At 42.5% G+C, this 21,034-nt stretch overlaps 1 protein-coding gene and 1 non-coding gene across 2 annotated transcripts in view; both read right to left on the bottom strand.

The window, feature by feature from the left end:
• The window catches only part of LOC137750008 (general transcription factor II-I repeat domain-containing protein 2), a 54,269-nt gene extending 34,134 nt beyond the window's left edge, over positions 1–20,135 (bottom strand). Inside the window, exons 1-3 of the mRNA XM_068524300.1 lie at positions 19,974–20,135; positions 11,870–11,973; positions 3,801–3,939 (exon numbers count right to left, since the gene is read on the bottom strand). Coding sequence (XP_068380401.1) covers positions 3,801–3,939; positions 11,870–11,968 — 238 coding nt within the window. The 5' untranslated portion in view covers positions 11,969–11,973; positions 19,974–20,135. The remainder of the gene's footprint in view (positions 1–3,800; positions 3,940–11,869; positions 11,974–19,973) is intronic.
• TRNAE-UUC (transfer RNA glutamic acid (anticodon UUC)) lies at positions 8,635–8,707 on the bottom strand. The gene has a single exon. It is a non-coding gene; the product is annotated as a tRNA-Glu (tRNA).
• Positions 20,136–21,034: the final 899 nt, after the last annotated feature.

The following is a 21,034-nucleotide window of genomic DNA, read 5'->3' as shown; positions in this document are numbered from 1 at the left end:
GGGAAAGGGAATTGTTTATTTAGTGGATATAGAGCTTCAGATTTGCAAGATGAAAGAGTTCTGGGGATGTGTTTCACAACAATGTGAATATACTCAACACTACTGAACTACCATACCCATAAATATGGTTTAATGGTAAATTTTATGTTTTTTTTTAAACCACACACACACACACACACACACACACACAAATGAAGGTAAGGTAAATACATTTTCTGATAAACAAAATCAGAGAGGGTTTCTTACTATTAGACCCACACTAAAAGAAATGCTAAAGAAAGTTCTTCAGGCTGAAGGGAAATAATTCCAGATGGAAATCCAGAGCTACAAGAAGGAAAAAAGGGTATTAGAAGTGGTACATATGTAGGTAAATAAAAAGATTATTTTAAAAAATTTTGGAAAGTGATTGCTTAAAACAAACGTCATAAGGTGTTGCAGGATTTATAACATATTAGGGCTAAACAGAAGTAAACAGAATTATACTGTTTAAGGTTCTTACATTGTAGGTGTAGTAGAAAAATAGTAATTTTAGGTTCACTGTGACAAATTAGGAGGGCATATTGTAATCCCAAGAATAACCAAAAAAAACCCCAAAAAAACAAAAAACCTAAAAGAGCTAAAATGTCAATAGAGTAGATAAAATATAATACAAAAAAATTTCTCGATCTAAAATAACACAGGGGGTTTCCCTGGTGGCACAGTGGTTAAGAATCCCCCTGCCAGTGCAGGGGACACGGGTTCGATCCCTGGTCCGGGAAGATCCCACATGCCGCAGAGCAACTAAGCCCATGTGCCACAACTACTGAGCCTGTGCTCTAGAGCCCGCGAGACACAGCTACTGAGTCCACATGCCACAACTACTGAAGCCCACGTGCCTAGAGCCCGTGCTCCACAACAAAAGAAGCCACCGCAATGAGAAGCCTGCGCACCACAATGAAGAGTAGCCCCCACTGGCCACAACTAGAGAAAGCAGGCGTGCAGCAACGAGGACCCAATGCAGCCAAAATAAATAAATAAATAAAATAAATTTATTAAAAAAATAAATAAGAAATAAAATAAAATAACGCAGGAAAGTAGTCCCAAAGGAACAAAGAACATATGAGATGAATAGAAAAGAAACAGCAACATAGAAGCCTTAAACTAAACCATATAAATAATGACGTTAAATGTAAATGGATGAAACAATCCAAGTAAGAGTCAGATTTTCAGACTGGTTTTTACAAAAAAGACCTAACTGCATGTTTACAAGAGACATAGTTTAAATATAAAGCACAGAGAGCTGAAAGTAAATGAATAGAAAAAGATGTGCTATGCAAATATTAGTCATAAGAAAGCTGGTGAGGCTATATTAATACAAGACAAAGGAGACTTCAAGATCAGGAGGATAAATGAAACAAAGAGGAATGTTTTGTGAGGAAAACAAGGGTCAATTCAGCAGGAAAACATTACAATCCTAAATTTATATCTAATAACATTCATATCCATATCTTCAACATGTGTGAAGCAAAATGTACTAACCAAAAGGAGGAACAAATATACGATATAGCTGGCTATTTTAACACTCCTCTATCAATAATGGATAAAATAATAGGCGAAAATTGGAAATGATACAGATGAACTGAATAACATTTAACAACTTGACCTAATTGGTCTGTTAACTGCAGAATCTAAATTCTTTTCAAGGGTACATGGACTATTCACCAACATAAATGATGTGCTAAGTGATAAATTAGGTCTTGATAAACTCAAAAGGATTAAAATCATACAGAGTGGGACTTCCCCAGTGGCGCAGTGGTTAAGAATCCACCTTCCAATGCAGGGGACGCAGGTTTGATCCCTGGTCAGGGAACTAGATCCCACATGCATGCCGCAACTAAGAGTTCGCATGCCACAACTAAGGAGCCGGCGAGCCGCAACTAAGGAGCCTGCCTGCCGCAACTAAGACCCGGTGCAACCAACATGAATAAATTAAAAAAAAAAAAAATACAGAGTATGTTTTTGGACCACAATGGGATTTAACTAGAATCAATAACCCCCAAATTTCCAAATATTAGGAAATTAAGCAACATGCTTCTCAGTAACCATGGGTCAAAAAGAAATTACTAGGGTTCTTAGAAAATACTTTGAACAAAATCATAATAAAACACAACATATCAAAGTCTGAGGATTACAGCTAAAGCAGAACCTAAAGGAAACGTTATAACTTTAAATATTTTTTTAAAACTCAATGACCTAAGCTACCAAATCAAGAAGCTAGAAAAGAAAAGCAATTAAATTCAATTAAATAAGGAAATAATAAAGAGCAGAAATAAATGACAAAGAAAACAAAGAAACAATAGACAAAATCACAAAGCCAAAAGTTGCCTTACTGGAAATTTAATTAAAAGAGATGAATGCCTTACAAGATTTATCAAGGAAAAAAGAGAGAAATCATATTCAGAGAAATATGAATAGGCTTATATATGAAAAATTAGCATGCAACTGTGAAAATTTTAAAAAAATCTGTGATTCAATTTCAACGATTAGAAATCCAGTTGGCAGCTGACATTGATCTGAGCATACCCTTCTTGTTCATCAATTACATACTCACCATCTTATTTAAAGATTGCTTCATTTTTTTAATCTTCTTGATAGTAGAGACCCTAAGTTTGGTCTTAAAAGTCAATCCGAATCAATCATCCTCTCTCATATATATATACATATATATATATATATATATATATATATATATATATATATATATATATATATATAAAATCTTCTACAGATATAGGTTTGTTTTGTAGTAAAATGGTATACAGTTGGCCCTTGAACAACATGAGGGTTAGGGGTGCTGGTGAAAATCTGTGTATAATTTAGTGTTGGCCTTCAGTATCCACGTTTCCTCTGTATCCACGGTTCCTCATTTGTGGGTTCAACTAACCACAGATGTTGTAGTACTGTAGTATTTACCATTGAAAAAAATCCAAATATATATGGACCTGTGCAGTTCAAACCCATGTTGTTCAAGGGTCAACTGTATACATATAGAGAGAGGATATATACATCCTTTGCCAACCCTTGGAGACATCTATATATCTATACCCATATCCCCGTACACACACACACACACACACACACACACACACACACACACACACACAAATATACCCTCTGATAAACTTTTTTTTTTTTTTCCTTTCTTGGTTCCAGGGAATACAAAATTGCTAATTCAATACCTGGCAGATGACCTACAGTGGCAGAGATAATCATTATACAGCATGTAGGTTTTAACAGACTAGAGTAGTTTAGCTCACAGATGACCACATATGCTCACTAATGCACTAGACTAGTTTAGCTCACAGATGACCACAGATGCTCACTAATGCTGCTTGTAACACATATTGGGCACATTGAAGGCTCTGAAAGTCCCACAGTAAAAAAAAAAAAAAAAAGACAAAGGAGTATAATGGTTATTAACTGAAAGAAAAACTGAATAGGCCTTGAAGGAGTTTTTCCCTTTCCTTTGGGAAGGAGTAAAATAAGAGTATTTTTTTTCAATTTGGTTTCATTTTAGGAATGAAAGACAGTTTCATCTATGTTCTTCAAATGTATTCTACACAACCAGGGCCCTGCTGAGGATACAGTGTAAAATACATTGATCATGTTTCTTGGACTCAGTGTTTTGCTAAGTCAAAGGGATGTGTCAGAACCATTTTTAGGATAATGCTTATGATATCTTAGAAGAAAACAATACATAAGTCTTGCCTGCCAATATTCTAAGATTTACGAATACAAAGGATAAAATTGTTAACACCTACAGTATTTTGCAAAATCCTTCTGCAAATCCGTTCTGGCATTGATAAAAGCACGTCCTTTCTCTGTTCCAACGACAAACACATCTGCTTCATACATTGCAATGCAGGCCACTTCCGCCTTGGACTTTGCCAGTTCTTTACACTGAAATGGAAAAGAAAGAATGAAATGTTATCTACAAGGGCAGATCTGGATTTTTGTGGGGCCTGAGAGGTCTGCCTTAAGAAAAAAAATACAAAATTAGGTACAAAACAAATATTTCTTTAGAATGAGAAAAACCACCAAGAAAAAAAAAACAAATTTTATCAAGCAAATACCATTAACATCATAAAATCACGAGAAGAAGATTTTTATTCAGCACCTGTGATGATGCTTGTGATTTATAATAAATGTATATTTGGTCGTCTCCCACTGTTTCTGGCACAAAGCTCCTAAAACCCTTGGAATTTTCTAAGAGCGAGATAAAGGTGTCTTTTGCTTTGTTAATGAGGTGACTTTGGGACCAGCCTAAGGATGGGGGCTGGCTGCCGGGAAAACCAACCAGGTGATTAGAAGGTGGGAACTTTCAGACCTCTGGGGAGGGGAGAGGGGCTGGAGATTGAATCAATGGCCAGTGGTTTAATCCATCGTCCCTAGGTAGTGAAGCCTCCAGGAAAACCCCAAAAGACAAAAGGATTGATGAACAAGTGGAGATTTAGGGAGAGTGGTGCACCTGGAGAGGGCATGGAAGCTCTGTTCCCCTTTCCCCACACCTTGCCTTGTGCATCTCTCCCATCTTGCTGTCCTTGAGTTATACATATCTTTTTATAACAAACCGGTAATCTAGTAAATCACATGCTTCTCTGAGTTCTGTGAGCAGCTCTAGCAAATTAATCGAACCCGAGGAGGGGGACGTGGGACCCTCCAATCTACAGCGGGTTGGTCAGAAGCACAGGTGACGATGCGGGCTTGCCAATGGCATCTGAAGTTGGGGGAGGGGTAGGGAAGACAGTCTTGTAGGACTGAGCCCTTAACCTGTGGAATCTGATGCTCTCTCTAGGTAAATAGTGTCAGGATTGAGGTGAATGGTAGGACACCCAGCTGGTGTCTAAGAATTGCTTGTTAGTGTGGGGGAAAACACCCATGTTGGAACTGAGTACAGAATCTTGACCACCTGACACCTGACACGCCTGTCTCATGTGCCTTTTTTCCCTACGTCTTTGGCTGCAGACTCTTTGCCTCTTCCTGTGACAACAATTTCATAATATCATTTTCTATGGAGAGAATAGAGATAATTTAATATTTCCTCCAACGTGATTGATTACCTTTTTATTATTGATGATAAGGATGAATGAAACATGAAAATTCATACCACAGACACACTTGCTGTTCTTCGTGGTGCTACAGGTTGATCCCCTACAGACAAGAATTCTGATAAATTCTACTTTGTGTAGTTCCTTTCAACAATTTAAAAGAATGTTTGGTGTATTTATAACTGAATACGCTACGTTACTGAGTATCTTCCTCACCAGAGGGAACTTCTGTTTTGACAACGCATCGATGAAAAACAAATCCTCTGTTGACAATTACACCCATTTAATGACTGGAAGAATTTCCCACAGACTAGCTTCTGGCTCTGTACATTTAAAACCTTGTTTCTCCTGTACTACCCACATACTTTTGGAGTTGGGAACATGTTCACACCACAATATGACCTCGGGTCTTGTCCCTTGATGTCGAGTTACCAGATGAGTTGACAGTCAACCATCGGATTATTCCTGGAAACCATTCCTATACCAGGACATCTAGCAATAATTTACCCAGACACAGAAATAACATCAAGCCACATAATACTTACCACTAAACTAAAACTAAATGTAATCTCCAACCCAGTTTCCCCTTCTTGAGACCCCCAAAATGCCCATCTCCACTCAAACATCACCTGACACAGTGGATTATGGGGGGCAGAATAATGGCCCCTAAAGATGTCCACGTCCTAATCCCCAGAGCCTGTTATGTTACCTTACAGGCAAAAGGGACTTTGCAGATGTGATTACAGTTAGGATCTTTTTTTATAAATTTATTTATTTTATTTTATTTATTTTTGGCTGTGTTGGGTCTTCGTTGCTGCGTGCAGGCTTTCTCTAGTTGCGGCGAGCGGGGGCTACTCTTCATCACAGTGCGCAGGCTTCTCGTTGCGGTGGCTTCTCTTGTTGCCGAGCACGGGCTCTAGGCATGCGGGCTTCAGTAGTTGTGGCACGTGGGCTCAGTAGTTGTGGCTCGCGGGCTCTAGAGTGCAGGCTCAGTAGTTGTGGCTCCGTGGCATGTGGGATCTTCCTGGACCAGGGCTCGAACCCGTGTCCCCTGCATTGGCAGGCGGATTCTTAACCACTGCGCCACCAGGGAAGCCCAAGATAAGATTATCTTGATTATCTGGGTGGGGCCAAAGGGGTCCCTTAATGAAACCACAAGGATCCTAGTATAAAAAGAAGGAGGCAGAAGGGAATGACAAGGGAATCCAAGGGCACATTGGTGCCCTTGCTGGAAGGAACCACAAGTCAAGGAATTCCAGCCCAAGGAGCCGGAAAGGGCAAGGCACAGTTTCTCCCTGGGAGCCTCCAGAAGGAATACAGCCTGTTGACACCTTGATTTTAGCTCTGTAAAACCCACTTTCTGCCTTCTGAACTCCAGAACAGTTGTCAGATAAATGTGTGATGTTTAAAGCCTCTAAGTTTGTGTAATTTGTTATTGCAGCAAGAGGAAGTTAACACAGGGCTTGTGACAGAAAGAGGAAGGCAGAATAGGAGACAGCAACCTTAACTGATGTGGTTAAAAGATCTCACTTTAGCAAAGTTTACAAAAACATATGTGCATGTGTTGCTAGGATCCCGCAAGGCCATGGAAGTGGCCAGTGCAAGGGAGGTGCCCAGAAGCTTTTAAGCTCCATTAACTTCATGGCAAATCTATCTCTGGGTCAAATGAACCAGAAATTCAGCTCTTTATCTAAAGTACAGAATCTGGTATTAGGTGAAGTTATCAATCTTTAGTCTTACTTAGGTCATCAATGGTAGAAAATATCTTTTTAAAAGCATTTTTTTCTCATTATGATATATGCTGTTACAAAAATCTTAGCAGATACAGAAAAGTACACAAAAAAAGAAATCACCTCTAATTCCATTACCCAAAATTACCCACTATTCACATTTTAAAATATGCACACACAATTTTAAAAAACAAAATCAGAAACATACTACTGTATATAGGTTGGCATTCTGCTTTATTCACTTTTCATTATTTCTGAGCATTTATAATCCTGAAAAACGTGAGTTTTGAATGAATATATAATATTCTATCCTATGTATATGCCGTAGTTTAACCATAACATTACAGAAGTTATTTTCCTATTACAAATAACACTACAATAAACATCCGAGTTGTATGTCAATTATACCTCAAAAAAAAAAAAAAGAATTCCAAGGATGTAAACATTTCCGTACACGTTTATTTCCATGGGCTGGAATCATGTCAGTGGCACACCTGACTCAAAGGGTATAAATTCTTTTAAGCTTCTTGAAACATTACAAAAAGCATTTCAGAGGGGCTCACACTCCCACCAGCCCTGTGAGAAAGGCCACATCACCTGACCATGACGAGCACCGAGAATCATTGTTTGTGGGCTGGCCTTAGTGACCTGATTCCCAAGAACAGGACTTGGAGGAGAAAAGAAATAGTAACTGGACAATGGAGAAGCGTGGCCGACACTACTTACATTAGAGTCCTCCCGAGAAACAGAACCAACAGGAGATTTTATATATATAAATGCAATCACAATGTTAAATAATTATGTATAATATACACATATATATAACACTGAGATTACACGTGTACATATAATGAGATTTATCATAAGGAATTGGCTCTCGTGATAACAGAAGCTAAGTCCCAGTATCTTCAAGTTGGAGACCCAGGAAAGCCAGTGGTGGTGTTCAAAGGCCTGAGGGCCGGGGACCCCTGATGTAGATTCCAGCCCGAGTCTGAAGGCCTGAGAACCAGGAGTGCGAGGGCCGGGGAAGATGGACGTCCCGGCTCACACAGTCAGGTGGAGAGCAAACTCAGCCTCCTTCCGTCTTTCTGTTCTATTCAGGCCCTCAATGGATTGGCTGATGCCCACCCACGCTGGGGAGGGCCACCTGCTTTACACAGCTCACCAATTCAAACGCTAATCTTTTCCCCAAACACCCTCACAGACACACCCAGAAATGTTCTTCAACCAGCAAGTTGACGCACAAAACGAACCATGGCGCCACCCTGACCCAGTGATCCAGGTGAGCCCCACCAGTGACACGTTGATGCCACGCACCCCTGAGGCGATGTGCCGAGAAGATGAGGCATCTCACCTCTCCGGTCTTCTTTCCGAAACCCCATAACCCTGGTCTAAACGGGAGGGCTACATCAGAGAAACCCAAACGGAAGGAGATTTGATAAAATACCTGACCGGAACTCTGCAGAACTGTCCAAGTCATCAAAAATAAGAGGAGATTGAGAAACTGTCACAGATCAGAGGAGCCTAACGGGACATGATGACTAAACGCCATGTGGGATCACAGGGTGGAGCCTGGAGCAGAAAAAGGGCATCAGTGGACAAGCTGATGAAATTTGAGTGAAGTCTGGAGTTGGTTGATAGTGATGTACGGTATTGATCTATTAGTTTCGGCAAATGTCCCATAGTTACATATAACGTACCACAGTTATGTAAGTTATGGGTGAGGAGTATGTGGGGACTCTGTATGATCTTTACAGCTTTTCTTTTATTTATTTATTTATGTTTTTGGCCAGGCCACGCAGCTTGTGGGACTTTAGTTCCCCAACCAGGGATCGAACCCGGGCCCCCTGCAGTGAAAGTGCAGAGTCCTAACCACTGGACCACCAGGGAATTCTCCAGCTTTTCTGTAAATAGTAAAAGTATTCCTAAATACGATAACATTTTATTAAAACACACACACACACACACACACTTCTCGGTTTCTGAAGGCTTGAGGAAGGGGTGAGTGAGAATAACGGTTTAATGAGTGCAGAGTTTCAGTTTAAGAAGATGAAAAAGTTCTGGAGATGGGCAGTGGTGAGGGTCACACAACAGTGTGAATGTACTTAATGCCACTGAACTGTACACTTAAAAATGGTGAAGATGGGGGGCTTCCCTGGTTGCGCAGTGGTTGAGAATCCGCCTGCCAATGCAGGGGACACGGGTTCGAGCCCTGGTCTGGGAAGATCCCACATGCCGCGGAGCAACTAGGCCCGTGAGCCACAATTACTGAGCCTGCGCGTCTGGAGCCTGTGCTCCGCAACAAGAGAGGCCGCAATAGTGAGAGGCCCGCGCACCGCGATGAAGAGTGGCCTCCACTTGCCGCAACTAGAGAAAGCCCTCGCACAGAAACGAAGACACAACACAGCCATAAATAAATAAATTAAAAAAAAATGGTGAAGATGGTAAATTTTACGCCATGTATGTATATATATCCTACCACACACACACAAAACGTGATTTTCTCAAGAAAATGTCATAGCTCACATCCAATCCGTCGGTAAGTCCTAGCAACTCTACCTTCATCAGATCTTTGTGGTCCCATCGCTTCTTATCTCCGCCACTCCCACCCTAGTCCAGGCCACCAAAACCTCCCACGTGAACCACGGCCTGCAAACTGGTCTCCCTGCTTCCACTCGTGTTCCATGGTCATCGACTGTTTGCACAAGCACCCCCCGCCACTGCCATCACTCCTTTGCTCAAAACCTTCCAATGCCTTCCCACTACCTGAGGGAAAAAGTCCCAGTCTTGATATGATCTGGTTACTAGCTGCCTTTTTTTTTTTTGGCTGTACCGTGTGACATGCGGGATTTTAGTTCCCCTGACCAGGGACTGAGCCCGTGACCCCTGGCATTGGGAGCACGGAGTCTTAACCACTGGACTGCAAGGGAAGTCGCAGCCTCTTGTACTTGACCTCTGGCCACATCTTCTTTCCTCACTCTGCTCCAGTGTTACTGGACTTCTTGATATTCCTTGAAAACACCAAACTTGTTCCTGCCAAGGGGCCTTTGCACAAGCTGTTCTTGGTGCTTTGAACACTCTGCCCCCAGATACTGGCCTGACTCACTTCCTCACTTCATCTAGGTCTTTGCATAAAGGGCAACTGCCCAGAGAATTTCTCCCAGACCACCCCCCTTAACCATCTGTTCTCTCCCCTAAACCTCTGTTTTCTGACCCTTGTTTTATTAACTATTTTTAAAAAAAATATTTATTTATTTACTTGGCTGTGCCAGGTCTTAGTTGCGGCATGTGGGATCTTTAGTTGCGGCATGTGTGTGGGATCTAGTTCCCTGACCAGGGATCGAACCCAGGCCCCCTGCATTGGGAATGCGGAGTCTTAGCCACTGGACCACCAGGGAAGTCCCCCTGACCCTCATTTTAAAATAATATTATATGTATTATATTTACTGATACAAATACACACACACACAGAGTTTGTTTATTGTCTGCCTCCCCAAATAGAACATGAAATCTATGTGAGGGGGACCTTATCTGTCTTCTCAAGTCTTCTGGCCCCAGCACCTAGAAGACCTTGACATATAGGAGCTGCTTCATCAATATTTATCAAAAGAAGGAATGTGGTCAGTTCTGGGGTAAGATATTTCTAGTTCTCTTCAAATAGATCTGATGCTTTTTAAAAAAATTCATTCCAGGGTTTGTTTTTTTTAACATTTTTATTTACCCTCAGATAATCTAGGATAATCTCCCATCTCAAGATCCTTAGCTTAGTCACATCTGTAAACTTCCTTTTGCCAAATAAGGTAACGTTCACAGGCTCTGGGGATGAGGACAGGACATCTTTGGGGGCCGTTATTCAGTTTACTATAAGTTGCTTTAAAATTTTCTCTTTATAGTTGGTTTTCTACAGTTTAAATATGATGGGTCTAGGTAGGCATGTGTGCATGTGAGTGAGTTACCTGTGTGTTTGGTATTTTGCCAACTGACCCAATAATGTTCTTTATAGAAAAAGTAAATCTCTCTCTAGATTTTTTTCTGGTCCAGGATCCAATCCAGGGTCGCACTTTCTATTGGCTGTCCTGTCTCTCCAGTCTCCTTCCATCTGGAACAGACAGATCTCCATCTTTGTCTTGCGTGAGACTGACATTTATGGAAGTCCAGCCCAGTTATTTTGTAGGATGTCCCTAAATCTGGGTTTGTCCTATGTGTCCTCCTTAGAGGCAGGAATGCCACGGACGCGGTACTGCTCCTCCTCAGTGCCCCCTACCAGGCAGCTCGGGAGGTCCCTCCGTCCCATTACTGCGGATGTTCCCCTTGCTCACTTGATTAAGGGGGTGGCTGTCAGGTTTCTCTACTTTTATAAAGTTACTGATGTTCCCTTCTTTCATCAATACGTATCTTGTGATCAGATGCTTTGAGGTTATGTAAATCTCCCCTCAAATTTTCACCCACAAGGTAAATTTTACACTTTGGATGTAAATAGATGCATATCAATGGATTATTAATTTTTTAAAAAATTTATTTTATTTATTTATTTTTGGCTGCATTGGGTCTTCGTTGCGGTGCGCGGGCTTCTCATTGCGGTGGCTTCTCTTGTTGCAGAGCACGGGCTCTAGGTGCGTGGGCTTCAGTAGCTGTGGCGCACGGGCTTAGTTGCTCCGTGGCATGTGGGATCCTCCTGCACCAGGGCTTGAACCCATGTCCCCTGCATTGGCAGGTGGATTCTCAACCACTGCACCACCAGGGAAGCCCCTGGATTATTAATTTACCTTTGACTTTAAACAAAAAGTATTCTCAAACAAGGTAACGGAGGTACCTTCATTAAATTTTCAGATCTAGAGAGATTACATTTATACAATTCCATCCATAATGTAAGAAAAAAATTTCTTAATTATCTGACAAGCCCATCATCCCCTATAAAAAAGGATATGTGTACACAGATAGGATGTAACACTGAAGCTGAACGTCAAAAGTGTCGGTGAAGTGTTTCACCGTTCTGATGTTCGGCAGTGACCCAACCACGTGACATTTTATAGAACTGCAAAGCCATCTCACCATGGACTCAAGGGCAGACACGAGGAACGTCACCACCATCCTGCTCTCCGAGGACTCCTCATTTGTGATGGGCAGGGTGGACATTGCTACTTGGGCCATGATCCCTAGGAAAGAGAAGTATTAGGAAAGTGAGTGGTAGAAATTCAGTGTCCTGCTCAACACGTTTAGAGCTGTGAGGGTCCTCACAGGTGACCTAGTTCAACCCTTCCTTTAAAGTTGAAGAAACCAACACTTAGAGACAGTAAGTGATTTGCCTAAGATCTCTGTAGAGCAATGCTAACTTTCCATAGTGTATTTTCCACTAAACCTAGATATCACCTTCTCATAAAATAAATTCAGGTATTATGCTAGAGAGGCATGTTAACTATTTCCCAGACGAGGAGGAAGGAAGGTAAGGTCCTTTATTGATCCAGTGTTGTTTTGTCAGATTTCAGCATGACCATGCCTGGCACCACATTCTGGTCCACATACACAGGAAAAGGAGAGAAGTGGCTTTGTGTATTACAGATGGGAAGAGAAAATCCCTTCCTTCCTTTCCCTGCTAGGACTTCTGCATGAAAGCTCATTCTAATTTTCCCCAAACTCTAAATCAAGTGAGCATTAAAAAGTTTCTTTGAAAAAGTTTCTCTAACACCATAAAAAGAGTTCTTTGAACTAGAGCATACAATGTAAGCACTTGTCATTGTGTCTGGCCCCTGCAATATCTGGCTTAATTATGTTTGTAAGCAAAAGATAAACAGATCAACATAAATATGTATGTGGGAGGAAGCCTAAAGATCTACAGGGGTGAAGTACGGTGGTCCTATAAGGCTATTCAGAAATATTCGCAAACGTTTCTTTCAGAGCCCGTGGTTCGATTCCTTGCCCACTTGAAGGTATGTGGCCGCGTGCCTTGCCTTGGCCGAGGATGTCAGGGAAATGACATCATTTCCACGCAGAGGTTCCTGCCACACTCCTTTCTCTGCAATGGATCTGCCACGTTCCATATGGTTGGGTTCCAGATTGAGGAAACTGTGGATCAGACCCACAGCCAATCACAAGAGACCTCTAGTGCAAGCAAAGAATAAATCCTTGCTCCTTGAATGCACCAAAATCTGGTGGTGTTTTTAACCATCGCCTACCCTAGCCAATCTGGATGGATATAGCAGGCTGAAAAGGAATTCTAAAAATATAACTACTCATCTGTCTAGATCTTCTGAAGACGCTTGAGGATCCTTGAGGATCTCTTAAGTTAGAGCTAAAGTCTTCCTGAGAAAGAAAGAACGTAGACTAGCACGTACAGAGCCATTAGGATGCAAATTGTTTGACTTAAAATTTTTTTATAACTTTCCCTATTATGAAATAGAACATGAGAGTGTGACATCATACCAGGAACATAAATCAACAGGCAAGACCTGGGCGTGGACAGGTGAGGAAATATACTTCAATTTGAAGATTTTATTTTATTTATTTATTTTAAAAAATATTTATTTATTTAGGCACACTGCGAGGCTTGCAGGATCTTAGTTCCCCGACCAGGGATCGAACCCCTGCCCCCTGCAGTGGAAGCGCGGAGTCCTAACCACTGGACCTCCAGGGCAGTCCCAATTTGAAGCTTTTAAATAATTATCTTAATATCAAGCCTTTGACACTCTTCTTGTTATCACACCCATATTTGAGAACAGATAGAAGTTTGTGAATGTTGTTTGTCATAACAAGGACTCTATTCCCATAGAGCTGGAGTCAGAAAAAGCAGCAAGCAGCACCACCAAGGACACGTGTTAAGTCTTAGAAACTCTTTCCTCTAGCATCTAGATTCCATGATCATCACTTAGTACAGCAGGCCGAAGAAACGGGTATCACAAAGTATGAAACAGCAGAGGCATGCTATTTTTGCCACTTACCGGACTATTCACTTAGATTATGCCCTATCCTGATTCTTTGGGAGCTCAGAATATTTTCATTCATAATTCTTATTTTCTCTTTATTATCCCAGACAGAGAAAAAGGAGCAGATGTATTCTCAGGTTACAAACATGTTGATTTGTCCATGAAAAGCTAGACGCAGGGCAACTTCCTGCCTACTGTTGTTTTCACTTCTCACCTTCAATTGCTGTAGATCTGCTATGCCAATCACATTCAGTGTGTGTTAAGAAATGGGAGGGACACCATACCAACAGCGCGTGGGGATGCCACAGGCGAGGAGAAGTCCTATTTCATTACCAGAACTTTTCAAGAGCATCTTAGTACTTTTTGATGGTAAGAACGCTGGAGGGGACTGAGTCCCATCAGGCTTGATGGGGAAGGATGCATTTCATTTGGGGCTTTCTGCTCTCTAGAAACGGCTGTATTTGGATTACAACAGAAATTCACTGAACTGTTCTTTGCCTGTCCCAAGAGGTCATTTCCCTGGATAGTCCTTTTTTTTAAAAAAAATACTTATTTATTTATTTGGCTGTGCCAGGTCTTAGTTGCGGCACACGGGATCTTCGTTGCCATGTGCAGGATCTTTTTTTAGTTGCAGCATGCAGAATCTTTAGTTGTGGCATGTGGGATCTAGTTCCCTGACCAGGATTCGAACCCAGGCCCCCTGCATTGGGAGCGCAGAGTCTTAGCCACTGGATCACCAGGGAAGTCCTCCCTGGATAGTCCTTAGTCAACGCTGTTCATGGAACATTCCCTGCACTCCTAACCCGGTGACTGCATCCTCTCCTGCTCCCTTTGCCAGAAAGAAACTGCCATCACACAGTGGCATTAACAGTGAACACCAGAGGACACACCAAATCAGGCTGGTGACGCAAGCTTACAGGGCATGAGGCATGATGGGCTGGTCCTCACAGAAGCAGGGGCCAGGAAAGCCAGGTTGTGGGTTCCCCAGACCACCAACCTGCTCCGGGACCCCAGTGGGCAGCGGCCCTCAGGTTCCTCCTCTATGACTAAATCACTTACTATGGCGGTTCCTTTCACCTCTGAACTTCTATGGGCCCCCTCGTTTTAAAATCAACGGAACCACATATTACATGAGTCTGTGCATATGAAATGTCCAGAATAGGGAAATCTATACAGACAGAAAGTAGATTAGTGGTTGCTTAGGGCTGGGAGGTGGGGTAGCTAAAGGGTACAGGGTTTCTTTTCAGGGTGATGAAAATGTTCTAACATTGACTGTGGTGATGACTGCCCAACTCCATGCATATATTAAAAACCACTGAATTGGGGGCTTCCCTGGTGGCGCAGTGGTTAAGAATCCGCCTGCCAATGCAGGAGACACGGGTTCGAGCCCTGGTCCGGGAAGATCCCACATGCCGCGGAGCAACCAAGCCCGTGCGCCACAACTACTGAGCCTGTGCTCTAGAGCCCGCGAGCCACAACTACTGAAGCCCTCGCACGTAGAGCCCATGCTCCGCAACGAGAAGCCACTGCAATGAGAAGCCCGCACACCGCAACGAAGAGTAGCGCCCGCTCACTGCAACTAGAGAAAGCCCGCGCGCAGCAACGATGACCCAACTCAGCCAAAAATAAATAAATAAATAAATTTATTAAAAAAAAAAAAAAAAGAATTCTGATTAAATTACTTCATGTTAAAAGGTCCAACTTGAAATAATTTTTATTTATGCAAAATATCTATTGGCAAAGCTAGAGTTTCACTCCAATTTCTTTTCTTTATCTTTACGTGTCAGCTGCATTACTTGTTGAAACATTAAAATAATTTTCCCATTGGAAGTTACAGAAATCTCACAAAGATTTTTAAATAAGCTTTTAAATATAGTGAACCTGTGTTCAATTTTTATCTAAAATAAAGCAAATATTTGTTTTAAAAAAGGACTCACATGGGTAAATTTGCAGTGTTCTAAAGATAAACCTGGAACCAAGCTCTTTAATACCTTACTGTTTTTTAAAACTGTGATGAAGAAATATATTCTTGACCATTATCTTTCAGAGTTAACGAATTCAAACACTGTTAAAAAAAAAAAAAAAGACTATGTCTCATTCAGCGGAGTCGAGTCTTACAATGGAAGTAGGTACACCAAAAGGCAAATTCAAGCATGGTCAACATTATCCGAGGAAGCAGTACATATCTTTCCCAGAGAGAACATTTTTCTTCCATGATTTCTTTCATTGTTGAGTGGAGAGGCTTTTCTAGCTCTTTATCAGCAGATGCAACTTTGCCGACACCACACATTTTTTCAGGTAAGTAGTTCTGAAATCTGTCAACCACCCCTAGCGGGCTCTGTGTTGTCTATCACAAGTCCATCCCCTCTTTGGTGGTGGTTTCCCTTTTCTCTTGGAATTTTGCCATCGATAGATATGTCTTTAGATTTCACGTCGTCTAGCCATAACTTTAATACTTTGCAGTCTCTCTAAAGCCTTATCACATACTTGGCTGGTCACCTAGCAGCTACTGGAACCCTCAAAGCCACAGTATGGTGACTCTCATATTGATGACATGAATAGTGGATTCATCGTGACCTCTCTGTGACCTCTTGCTAAGTCGTGCGGAGCCAGTTTTCCCTGCAGTGTTGACATGGGTCATTGTTTCTTCCATTAATCATCCAGTGATGTAGTGTAGGGGCCATGATGTATGAAAAATACGCATTTTTAAACAGTAGAACCAGACACAGTGTTGTGAGATGCTCACACTGAGAGCCACGGGAGATCTGAGCCCACTTAAGGGACTGGCGTATTCCAGGCTCTTATGCTTGCACCTAATCCGTAATTACACCACAGTCATCTCCGAGAGGACGGTGATGCCAAAACTTTAACAGAGAATAAAATAACAGGCGGAATGAAACTAGGTGGAACTCAAAAAAGCTATTACTGGTTGGCGTCAACTGTGCTACTGGCAATAATTTTTAAAATGTATGTTTCGTAATGATTGCTTTGTCTGCACCCTTTACTTAACAGCAAATGGAGGCAGGAACTTTGTCTTTTACATTTTATGATTTAGAACACACCATGTGTCAATAGCACATCCAAACTAATGAACCATGGTTATAAGCTAATCATGTGGTTTCCCACCTCGAGGACATTTCCCTGAGAAACAAAATCGTTGCATTCTAATAGTTAAAAATCCTTGACAATGAGACCTTGTACCAGAGTTCAAACCCCCAAAGCCTATATGGTGATTAACTTCTCTACTGAAATCTAAAGCACCAGCTATGTTCATTTAGATCACAGATTTTATATAGTGCTTAACCTTTTGCTTTTTTAAAACTGGAGATGTAAACTGAAACAGCTCTCAAATCTCACAGTTTTCCCAGCAAACTTTGAGAACTTTCTCTCCTTTTCAATGTTGTATTTTACTAATGAAAAGCAAACATCAAAACCAGACTACCACCTATTTTTATAAATAAAGTTTTATTGGAACATAGCCACACTCACTGGCTTGCATCTTGTCCATTGACTGTTTTCCTGCAAAGGCAGGGCTGCATGTGACAGAGACCACATGTCCTCAGAGCTGGAAATATTTATTATCTGACCCTATACAAAAAAAGTTTGCCCATCCCTGTTCTAGAATCCATTTCCACCACTTAAATTTTGGAATGTCATCCACTGCATTTATCAAACCTCTGAAATCTTGAAATAGACACCTGCTTTATTTTTTAAACTGTTTCTAAGTTTACCTTTCCAAAGGTTAATTTTTCAGGTCCCTGAAGCCTTGATTTTAATTAGCAAGTTCCCAAGGTGCCACCTTCTCCCTGACTCAGCCCAGGCCTACAGTAAGTGGAAACTACAAATGCAAGTGTACCTATTCAGCATTCAACAGAAATGTATTGAAATGGTCAAGAGGTACAAACTCCCAGTTATAAAATAAATTAGTCCTGGGGATGTAATGTACAGCATGGTGACTATAGTTAACAATACTGTACTGCATATTTGAAAGTTGCTTAGAGAGTAGATCTTACCACAAGAAAAAAAAATTGTAATTATGTGATGTGATGGATGTTGACTAAACTTATTGTGGAAGTCCTTTCACAATACATACATATGTCAAATCACTATGTTGTACTCCTAAAACTAATACAGTGTTATATGTCAATTATATCTCAAGCTGGGAAAAAATATCCTAAAAAAAGAATAATAACAAATTTCAAGACAACCAGGACTCTTCTGGAATGACCAAGGAGTATGGAAAAGAACTAGATATAATATGTATTTTCAATGTCAAAAAATGAAAAAAAAAGTCAAAATTAAATGCTTGGGAATTCCCTGGGGGTCCAGTGGTTAGGACTCCACAGGTTCAGTCCCTGGTCAGGGAACTAAGACTCCACAAGCCGTGGAGCGTGGCCAAATTAAATGGAAAAAAAAAGCTTAACAAATAATCAAGAACTTTAGTTTAGCCAAACAAATGTTTAAAATTAAAAAACATGTAATGAGCACGTGCTATGTGAAAACATACACTGCTGGCAGGAAAGACAAGGGGGAAACAAAGTGATTTTTATGTGAATAAAATCCACATCCTGTGGTCTCGAGTTAGACAGACCTGCATAGGTACAGCAGAATAGCAGGTAATGAAGGCAAAATGAAAGCCAGAACCCACCGAAATGGTTCTGAGTCAACAACCTGGGGGATGAGACTGAAAGCATGTTAGCAAGTTCTGCAGCCTGAGAATTAAGAGAAGAGACCTTCCAGGCAGCAGGTGTGGGCAAAGACCCAGAGCTCTGGGCAGCAAACATCGGGCACTAAACAACAGGAAGGCAGAAAGAAAGTTGACCCGCTCCAAATGGATTAACACCTGCAGTAGCCTGGCGCCAAGCCCTGTGTCCACTGAAGGCAAGGTGGCCGGTCACACAGATCAAGCCTTCCTCTCCAGGTGGAAGAAAAGAAGAGAAAAGGCTGCTCAACTCTTCGATTGCAGCTATGAGTAATATCCAATTTGCCAATTTCCAATTCCGTATTTAGACATCTGCTTACTTCAAATTACCAGCAGGAAACTAAACGGTGGCATTTTTGGCTCAGCCATTCCATTCCTTGGTATGTACCCAAGAGCTGAAAACAAATGTCCACACAAAAACTTGAACACTGATGTTCAACAGCAGTATTCATAATGGCCCAAAAGTGGAAATAATCCAAAAACATTCATCAATTGATGGAAAATGAAAATGTGGTATATCCATGCAATGAATTATTATTCAGCCATAAGAAGGAATGAAAGAAGCCAGATCCAAAACACTCCCTTTGATGATTCTATCCTTAGGAAATACCTGGAATAGGCAGAGACATAAGGATACAAAGCACATTGGCGGTGTCCAGGGCGGGGATGGGAAAGGGGAATGGCTGCCTAATGGATATGGGGTTTCTTTGGGGGTGATGAAAACGTTCTAGAATTACTGGTGATGGTTGCACAGCTCTGTGAATAAACAAAAACCACTGAATTATACACTTTTAAAGGTGAATTTCATGGCGTTATGTCAATAAAGCTGTTATTAAACAGCAAAGCCTGGGTTCGAAGCACGGGGAATATAGCCCTGCAAGACTTTTTTCTCCTTTATCGCTAAATCGTAATCGTGAGGGACTGTAGTCTAGGACCAGAGACTCTTCTTCTGACCTCTAGGTTGGTTTTCTGCCAACAAACCTGCCACTGGTGGCCACCCCACTGACCACACCCACAACAAACCCCACACCGCGCGCCACTCGGCAACGCGCGCGACGTGAGGGGCGGTGTCGGGACGCCTCCGCCCTGGAGCGGGGCGCAGTTACCAGGCAACTGCGTCTGACCCGCCCCCCCAACTAACCAATCAAGCGCGTCCGCACGCAGCGCGGTATCCCCACGTACGCCAGCTGGAGCGTGACCTCACGCACCTCGGGCCTTAGAGAGCCCAAGAGTCGGCAGCACCCGCCCCCACCGCCTCCGCTCAGCCAATCAGAAGGGAGAGGGTTGCGCGTTCCGTGCGTGCTACCGTTGCCCCCGCGCCAGGGCTTCTCCGCCCCACCCCCACTCCTTGGGCCTTGCCCACCGGGCGCCGGTTCGGGGGCCGGTCGGGCTGGCGGCGAAGGGGGTGCTTGCAGCCCGCGCGCCTGGGCGGGCGGTCTCCCCAGGCCTCCCCTCCGTCAGGCCCGCGGGACGAGAAAGTTCCAAGCAAAGCACCCGCTCTTAATGGCGGCTGCGGCGGGGGCGGGGTACGCACCTGAGGTCCCCGCCGGCGGGCAGCGCCCGGCCGGCCGCGGGCTCCGCGGGCTGAGCCACCTGGGAGTGGCCCGGGGGCCGAGGGCGGCGGCCGCGACCGCGAAGAGGCGAGGGCGCGGCGTGTGGGTGGCGGCCGAAGCCCTGCTCTCCACTATCCCTTCTTTTTCTCTTTCTTTTCCTTTTTTTTTTTTTTTTTTGGCTTCCTGGAAGGCAGCCTAGACTCGTGTGTCCGCAGCGCCCCAAGTGGGAGTTGCCGTTTCCGGTGCCGTGGAATAGTTCAGCTTCACAGTGAGCTTGTTGGAAGTCCCTTAGTCCCGCTCTGTTCAAGGCCAGACGTGCTCGTCCATCTTCAGCCTTAGATGAGTGGCTGCACGTGTCTGGTCTCACCCCTGACACCGCCCCCGAACGTGGACTACTTTCTTGCTGTTATTTAATTTGATAGTTTCGCATGATTGCAGTTTGTACCTTTAAAGCGGTGAGGTCACAACTCCAGTGACCGGTGAATCTGCCTTAAAGCCAATGAGTTGTTTGTTACATTACTGTAACAACGTGTCCTCACCTTTTGATGGGGGTCAGTGACATAACCAACCAATCATGAGCTGTCCTTCAGATGGTGATGGCACTCCAGCAAGTAGTCGAATATTACTATAGTGTTGTTTAAGCAAAGTTACAGTTACATATTTTACATATGCCAAAAGGAGAATAGAATAATAGAAACCATTTACCCATTGCTCCAATTAAACATAGCTGCCTTGTTTCTCGTTTTAAAGGAATATTCAGACGCAACTGAAGGCAGCGTTCTCATTCTTTACTGTCTTGAAGTTATGTTCTAATACACATTTTCTTTTGCGAAAAGACAAGTGTCACGATTCGCTGACATTTTTTTCTGTAAGTGGCTCACAAAGATACGCTTCCTAGCAGAAGCTGCTAAAAAAGATGTTATTTCAAGGTAAAGATAACCATCCAGCAGTTAGTTGAGATGGTGCCTGCTTTTTTTGACATCATTTTTAAAAGAGATGTTTGAAAATATTTCCATTATGTTATAGTTGATACCTTCTCTTT

This window comes from Eschrichtius robustus, chromosome 16 (genome assembly GCF_028021215.1).
Source record: "Eschrichtius robustus isolate mEscRob2 chromosome 16, mEscRob2.pri, whole genome shotgun sequence".
NCBI lineage: Eukaryota > Metazoa > Chordata > Mammalia > Artiodactyla > Eschrichtiidae > Eschrichtius > Eschrichtius robustus.
This window is presented reverse-complemented; position numbering and strand designations above follow the sequence as displayed.